Below are 8,602 nucleotides of genomic sequence, written 5' to 3'. Positions count from 1 at the left end.
GGCCATCATCTATATGCCTCCACAATCAGGTGGGCCCTTCAATAGTGGTGATTGATGGGCCACACAAATCCCCGACCTCGGCACTGTGCTCACGAGGGTAAAATGGTAAAAACAAAGCCCGAACCAGGATTTCATTGGAATTTCACGACTATACGGACGCGGATTGCGTGCAGCGCCTGCCGGCCGTAAGCTGTGGGGCCTACCGTGATGCATGTGTTGTATCTACGCCGTTCATATGTTTCGCCAGCTGATTTAAGGCATGAGCCGAGGTAGATCCAAATCTCAAGTGGACCACACCACAGGAATCGGTGGGTATAAAGACGTCAACCGTTGAAAACTTTCTGCGGCCCACCTGTGCTGCAGGTGACTTCGACCTGAATGATGGGAAAACACGGATATGCGTTGGATGCAAAACCTCTGTGGCCACAAGAAGTTTTTAACGGTGGGCGTTCAATCCCCGCTCTTTGGATGGTTCACGTGACCTTTGGATTCGCCCCATGTCTCGAATCATGCGCTGAAATGAGCTGGGGAAACGGATGAACGGTGTGGATATACATAATGGTGGGCCCCGCATCCTACGGGCGGGGCTGTATCTAATCTGTGTCCGGAATATACAAGCAATAGGGAGAATATATAAAAACGCAAGCCTCGCTTTACAGAAAACCCTACATCGTTCGCGGCTGAGAAGAAGGTAAGCGACAGAGAGCGAGAGCCGCACTCCATCCAAACGCAGCAGCCATGGGTCGTATGCACAGTCGCGGGTATTCTTCTCTTCTCTCCCCAAACCCTAACTTTTCTATCCTCTTCATTCTCTTCCAAAACCCTAATTTCTTTTTCTTCTTCTTCTTCTCTCTCTCTCTCTAATCTCCTGCATTTCATTCTCTTCAGAAAAGGTATTTCTTCTTCGGCTCTTCCGTACAAGCGGACTCCGCCGAGCTGGCTGAAGATCTCCATTCCAGACGTCAGATCTCTCTCTCTCTCTCTCTCTCTCTCTCTCTCTCACATTCTAATCGCTTTCATTTGGCACTTTTCGATTTTTTCATACCGGTTATGATTTTGCTTGATCTTTTCACATGCAGGTTGAGGAGAATATCTGCAAGTTTGCGAAGAAGGGTTTGACGCCATCTCAGATCGGCGTCATCCTCCGAGACTCCCATGGTATCGCTCAGGTCAAGAGCGTCACCGGAAACAAGATCTTACGTGTATTGAAGGGTCACGGTACGCGCCACTCGGCCGTCTTCTCTCTGTTCTCATGCTCCTATTTTTTTATTTTTTATTTATTTTTTTTTTTTTTTTTGAATATTGCCGAATTTGGATTTGTTTCTTGAAATGGTTGCAATCATTTTTTTTTTTTTTTCCTTTGTTTTCTTTTAAAGGGCTTGCTCCTGAGATTCCGGAGGATTTGTATCATCTCATAAAGAAGGCGGTTGCGATCCGGAAGCACCTGGACAGGAACCGCAAGGATAAGGACTCCAAGTTCCGGTTGATTCTTGTCGAGAGCAGGATCCACCGTTTGGCTCGATACTACAAGAGGATGAAGAAGCTCCCGCCCGTTTGGAAATAGTGAGTTCTCTACATTCGTTCGTTTAGGGCCTGTTTGGATGCCTGTAACTTTTTTAAGTTGCAAGAAGGTTACATGTAACTTACTTACAGGTGAAAGAAAGTTACAAGTAATCCTGTTTGGATGTAGGTTGTAACTTACTTACAGGTAACTTACTTTTTGTGTTTGGATAACTTGTAACTTTATTACAGGTAATAAGTTGTATATGATCTTGAAATAGGGAATCGTTGAAAAATCAGATTAACATGTAAAAAAGATTGGATAAAATTATTCCATTTTATTAAGCCCATGTAAACGAATAGTTTGGTTGATTCTTAGGCTAAACAAATCAACAGGTGGGCCATAAAAGTGGGCTCACGTTTTCGAAATGCTTGTAATGTAGGAAAAAAAAAACTTGAAGTAAGATATCCAGGCAAAGTTTTCCCACAGGAGTGACTCTTGTTGGCAAGGATAGGTTAAAGAGAAATCACAAGCATAGGAAGCTGCTTCTACCAAATTCTGCATTAGCAGTTAAAATCTCAAAGTGGGACATTATTAAAATGGTCCAATATCAAGGGACTGTTTAAAACCAGATATCTTAACACTTCGATGTACCCTCAATTTCTCACCATTTGACAACAGGCAAGAATCCAGATGCAAATGGAACTTGGGACTGTTTGAAACTGGATATGTTAACAATGCAGTGGGCACTCAATTTCAAAACACCCGAGGACGCGCAGGAATCTCAATGCAAATAGAAATTGGGAGTGTTTAAAAAACCATATGTTAAAACAGATTTGGGACCTACTTGGGGACAAGTTGCACTGACCAACAAGTCCCACTTGTACAAAATGAACAATGGAATGGCATTGATATAAATTCTATGCATTATGTCACCACTTTTTTCATGTGGTGTGGTCCCACTATGATGTAAAACAGATTTGGGCCCCACCATGATGTATTTGTTTTATCTACACCATTTATCCATTATTCTAAATCATTTTAAGTCATCAACCCAACGAGTGAAACAAACATTACAGTGGCCCAAGGAGTTTTTTAATGGTGGACTTTCAATCATTACTATTTTGTGTGGTGTGGTCCACCTGAGATTTAGATATGCCTCATTATTGGAATCAAGCCCTAAAACAATCCAAAATAATGAATGGACGGCATGGATAAAAAAAATACAAAATGGTGGTCCCCATAGACCATTGGACATTACCCGCGCCTCTAGCCAAACTGCCTACGTCAACCCTGATGGAAAAAATAAAAGAAAGAAAGAAAGGAAAGGAAAGGAAGACCAAAAAAAAAAAGGAAAGAAAGAAAGGGGTTTTCTAACCCTGTTGAAGCTAGATCGGAGAGGGAGAAGGAGACTGAGAGAGGGAAACGGAGGCTGAGAGAGGGAGATGAAGACATTGGAGAGGGAAGCTGCGATTCTTTCCAAAAATTTTCATTTCAAAATTTCCAACCGTTGCCTGTATCAAAGATACAGGTAACTTGAAAATCGACTCAAGTGCCTGTATCATTTTTGCCTCTTTCTCCTGTAAGAAAGTCATAGGTTGAGAGAAAGTTACCTATGAGTCTGTGACTTTCCTCCCCCAAACACCAACTGTAACAAAGTCACCTGTAACTTTGTTACATTTTAGAAAAGTTACAGGCATCCAAACAGGCCCTTAAATTCATGTGGCAGAAAGAGTTCTATGATGGTTCTTCTTGTTATTCGCTTCTGATATATTTCTTCCACTCTTGAGATATAGTTATTACTTGTGGAACTTGATCCACTTCTTTGAGTTTAACGGTTTTGGATATGTAAGAGTTGGGGGCTTGTGTTGCTTCTACATTGCCAAACCCGGCTGTGTTTGGATGCTCAATGATTCAAATTGTAATATGTCAATTCTGTAAAGCAGAAAGTGTGGCTAGCCCCACTCTATTCATAGTGAGGAACTGGCCTCCAAGTAGCAAATCAGGTAGTTATGAGTTCACCTTGAAATCCATGAGATTGCGATTAGTGATCAAGTGTCATTATGAATTAAATAGCCCACCTCCAGTTTCATGATTCCTTCTATAGTTAATTGAATTCATTCAACTCAGTCCAAGTAAGCATATCACACCCTTAAGGACATTTATGTGCGGTCCTTACTGATTGGACTGAATAGGATCACCCCTATCCATTTTGTTTTCAGTGGGAAACAAAAGAAAACTGATTGGTGAGTTGATTGGGACTAAGGAGACTTTAACCTTTTGGATTCAGATCCTTTGGGGGGAAACACTTGAAAAGGTTGGGGTTCCTCATCCCAAAAAGGTTGGATAGGATCACCCCTATCCATTTTGTTTTCAGTGGGAAACAAAAGAAAGCTGATTGGTGAGTTGATTGAGACTTAGGAGACTCAAATGTTAACTTTTTGGATTCAGATCCTTTGGGGGGAAACACTTGAAAAGGTTGGGGTTCCTCATCCCAAAAATGTTGTAAAGAATGATTTTCTTGAGCATACAAACAATCTTAGAAATAGGAGCCAGAAGCACCTAAGATAGACAAGAATAAGGTCAGTCAGACCGGCAAAATGTCATCTTTGATTTATCATCAAGTATGGCAGTGCATGTGGATACCTAAGGGGCCCTTTTTTTTTTTCTCTCTTTTCTTGAAGAGTAACGAAATTGTGTCAGAAAACCTGCCGAAGCACAAGCTAAGTAGGTCAAGATTACAGCCCAAGTGAATTACATCCCAAGAATAGATACAAGGATACAAATATCCACTGCTTCCACTTGAGATGCCCATCTCACCACCTCCACCTTAATCTTTGTCACCACTCCCTCCAAGGATTAACTCCTATTCCTAAAACACTGACTATTCCTTTCGCACTAGATGACTCAGTAGGCAGCCATGAGGATAAGATGCCATACTGCCTTGCCCTCCTTCCCAAATACGCCACCATGCCAGGTCCACAGATGGTCCTTAACAGAGCGGTATTAATTCATCGCCCACTGAATGAATGTTGGATATGGCAAGAAAGAACTCCCATACCTTGCAAGTAAAGGAACAATGGATGAACAGTGGTTGATCGTCTTGGCCTCATTTATGCACAACACAGATGTTGGAGAGAACTGAAGTTCTCTTCTAAAGATTATCTATGGTCAATGCTCTTTTTCTTCCCACCAACGAGATAAAGGCCCACATAATAAAGCTTTTGTTGACTACTTCTTGAGTTACTCAAATCATCCAAGGTTTATGCTAAGCTAACCTCTCAGCACCAGGGATTAGCTTAATGGATTCTATGTTGTTAGCCAGTTACCATTTTGCCTCACACAATTCAACGTTACCATTGATTTGATTGATCAGAGAGATTCTTCAGAAAGTGTGTTCTGGTCAGTTCAACGTTTAAAGTATCATCCGGAACTGGAACCGGTTTATATTACCCTACGTGCCGGTGTCACCCATGAACAGTACAGGTGTATCAACCCTGTATCTGTCTGTTTACATAACAGTTATCAGTGTTGAACACTATGTTACATAACACACCCATTTCAAATCTTGGGTCAGATACTATTGCAGATATTGCTAGAAGTTAGGTTATGGAATGAAATGCATCATTTTCTTTAGCAAATTGATACATCATGCCACCATGTGCTCCACTTATATGAAAACCATAGTTGCTTGGACTCCAAATACCCAATAAAGCCTAGTTGAATTGATGAAGGATAAGCTGCTTCTTAAGAACTCATAACTATATGATTTTCTGATGAATTAAAGTCTTGAAGATTTCTTTATCAATCACTTGAGGGTTCTGGGCCTTTTATGTTGTTTGGGGATTAAACTCTCTTTGTAAGTCCATTTTATTTATTGTTTTAACTTCTCCTTAATAAAAAATATTGTGCTAATTCATCATAATCATCATAGCCTTTTCCCAGCTATTTGGAGTCATCTTTATGAGTTCCTTTTAAATAGGAATTCTCAATTGTTTGAAGTGTATCGGTCTGTGATAATCATCATAGCCTTGTCCCCAATATTGCCCAAAATTGTTTTGGTTGTGAGTGAGGCATCAAGTTCGAAGTTTTTTTTTAATGATTTCTGTTTAAGCAGGAATTCTCAATTATTTGAGGTGTATTGGTTTGTCATCATCATCACTGTTGTGACCAGTGTTTTAAATATCGACGATATTGGCCGATATATCCCACGCTATATCTTGTATCCCACTTGTGCAATACAAAACGCACAGGTAGTGCCGATATATTCCATGTGTTCGATCTAGTGAGCATTTTCAATTTTCAATCCCTTTTTTTTTTTTTTTCGTTGAAATTATGTTAAATCAGTGTGAAATGCTTATAAATCCATTGGTTCTTCATTTTTTCATGAAAAATCATGGAGTTGCAGCCTTGATTTCGATATCCATTGGTTTTTCATGTTCCCCATGTTTTTTTCAAAATCTTCCTTCAATCAACTATCAATTGAGACTAATTTTGAGGTATTTAGGAGTATTTGATGAAATGATCATCACATACTCTCTAATTGTGTAGGTGATCCGATTTGGAGAAAATTGGGGGAAATTTGAGATTTCTCCAATTTCTCCTAAATTGCTTCCAATATTGCACTCCAAACATTCCAAAAATTAAATCAAGCATGTATGAGGGCTGATCTACTGATTTGTGAAGTCCTTATCAATTTTCACAAAATAAAAACAATTTTTTAACCAAAAAGCTAACCTAAAAAAGTAAAATAATATATATATATATATATATATATATATATATATATATATATTTTTTTTCTAAATTTCCCTTCAACTAGCTGTCAAATGAGACTAATTTCAAAGTTTTTAGGAGTGTTTTATGAAATGATCATCACATACATTCTAAATGTTATGCATTCAATTTGAATATAGTTGCATTAGTTCAGTCAAACAGTTGAAATGTGACATCTTTTTTGAGATGTTATGATTTAAAAGTGTGTATTAAGTTCTTTTTTAACAATCCCTGAAGTTTCATTGAAAAAATCAACTATTTTCCCAATGTTTCGCATGTTTTCCAAAAAGTGCAATAAATTACCCGATACAAACGATATATCCCATGCGATAACCGATACATATCTGTATCCCAAGGATGCGATACTTAACGTGATACCAATATTTTGAACGCTGGCTGCGACCCACTATTGTTTCACTTGCGAGGGAGGCATCAAGTTGGAAGTTTCTCAGTGTTCAGTCCTTGTTTTTGCTTACCCTCTTACGCAAATAGATGCATATCCCCCATGCGTAGGGCCCACATAAGCACATGACACGCATGTAGATCACATTTGATTGCATGTGCAAGTGAACCTTATCTTCATATGTTTGTATTGTTTACTTCCAAGTATTTTTACAAGTTGAAATTGACTTAGGTGCCCTATGTATAATTTATTGTGGGATAACCAAGGATAGGGATTTTATGTTAAGTATCATTTACTTGAAAGTATTTTTACAAGTTGAAATTGACCTACCCCCTATGTATAATTTATTGTGGGATAAGTGAAGGATAGCTTGATATTTTATGTATCACTAGTGATTTTCTTTTATTAAAAACCTAAACCAGGCCTGCTTTTGGACTCGTAGGATTTTCTTTTATTAGGCACCTATACCAGGCCCACTTTTGGACTCATAACTCATGATGGGATTTGATGGATTGAGTCAAAACCATGAGATGCTTCTCTTTCAATGCACATGTTTCTTGTAATTTAGCATGTAATTGTTTGGTCTCTTCTTCTTCTAGTGGTGGGCCATTAAAGGCAGCCGACAAATGTTGATTTTCTCCTCTTTAATTCAATTATATTTGCGCACCAATTGAAAAGAAAATTTTGAGTCTCAGGGTTCAAAGATTGAATAATTGAATTTAGGATTCTAGTTTTGAATCTGATCCTGCAACATAGAGTAACCATTTCTAAACCATCTTCATAGAGTAACCTTTACCTTGCAGATATCTTTTTACACAAATTCTAAGCTCACTGCACGCATGATGCTGTTTTAAATATATTGTCATGGTATATTTAGCTTGTTGACCTTATGTCAGTGACTCGGTAAATTTATAGTGTGAGGCTGACGTGCGTTTTTCTCTACTGTGCAGCGAGTCTACCACTGCCAGCACGCTTGTTGCTTAGGCTAAAGTTGGTTTTCTTCACATAATTTTGGGATTGTGTTGGAAGTTATGGGCGCCGCTGTAATCCTGGACGAGTGACACCGCTATCATTTCTTTTGAACTTGACTTTTTGGGGTTGGAGAACCATGGTAGAAAGTTTTTAAGTTTTTTTGTTTTATTTAGTGAAAGAAAGTAATTTTTAAATTTGTGATCTTCGATTGAAATCGGCCATTGCTGTAATGGTGTTTCCATAGCTACATGTTCTTCATAGCTGATCAGGTTCGTTTTCCCACTTCGTTGTGGTGGGAGACTGCCTATATTGGTTTATTTCCTAGATGTGAAATTGTCCAAAAAATTATCTGGATATCTGGACCTTGTGATCACTTTCGAGTTGATGTGTTCAGATGGCCATTACTCGCTCACTTCCTTTGAAACTCAAAGCCCAATGGCAGAGTTGCCCATACAGCCAAGGGAAAACCTAAAAACCTATGTTGGAAATAGGAATGAAGCTCTGCTGTAAGCTTAGACTGGACTTGCATGAAATGTTGCCTGTAAGTGATGTAGGCCAATGTGTTTGGCCTTTGGGACTGTTGATCGTCTGATCTGATCGGTGTTCATGGCCTTGTTAGTGAAATAGGCTGTCCCAAAAAATTTCATCCATCTGATTGTGACTTGGGCTTCAGAGTCTTTGGCTAGATCCTCTCATGTTATCCGTTTGATGGATGGTTGCTAGTGTTTGATAGGTCCTTTATATTTTTTGCGACTATGGCCCATTCCTCATGGTGGCCTATGAATTAGTCTTTGATTGCAGTACACCATGTGCATGTTGGAGATCTTTTGGACTGCATGAAGTGTGTGGCACCTCATATTAGCATTGCTCCATTTTTATCGTGTGCTGGTGCTGTGTGGTGTCTAGTCCATCTGAAAGAGACTTGAGACCATCATGTATTTTGCATTGGG

At 39.2% G+C, this 8,602-nt stretch overlaps 1 protein-coding gene across 1 annotated transcript; it reads left to right on the top strand.

Moving 5' to 3' along the window:
• Positions 1-607: 607 nt before the first annotated feature.
• Positions 608-7,978, top strand: LOC131248377 (small ribosomal subunit protein uS15-like). The gene is made up of 5 exons (XM_058248645.1): positions 608-761; positions 889-961; positions 1,080-1,218; positions 1,377-1,563; positions 7,631-7,978. The coding sequence occupies exons 1-5, from the start codon at positions 739-741 to the stop codon at positions 7,662-7,664; spliced, it is 456 nt and encodes a 151-aa protein (XP_058104628.1). The 5' UTR covers positions 608-738; the 3' UTR covers positions 7,665-7,978.
• The last annotated feature ends 624 nt before the right edge of the window (positions 7,979-8,602 follow it).

The sequence above is a fragment of the Magnolia sinica genome, chromosome 6 (assembly GCF_029962835.1).
Source record: "Magnolia sinica isolate HGM2019 chromosome 6, MsV1, whole genome shotgun sequence".
Classification (NCBI taxonomy): Eukaryota; Viridiplantae; Streptophyta; class Magnoliopsida; order Magnoliales; family Magnoliaceae; genus Magnolia; species Magnolia sinica.
Note: the sequence above shows the minus strand (reverse complement) of the source record. Positions and strands in the feature narration are given on the sequence as shown.

What these genes read in the sequence shown, in the direction of transcription:
- LOC131248377 (XM_058248645.1), top strand. Translation starts at nt 739, where the DNA reads ATGGGTCGTATGCACAGTCGCGG. An exon ending in GGTCGTATGCACAGTCGCGG is followed by an intron (nt 762 to 888) that starts GTATTCTTCTCT and finishes CATTCTCTTCAG; the next exon opens with AAAAGGTATTTCTTCTTCGG. An exon ending in TGAAGATCTCCATTCCAGAC is followed by an intron (nt 962 to 1,079) that starts GTCAGATCTCTC and finishes TTTCACATGCAG; the next exon opens with GTTGAGGAGAATATCTGCAA.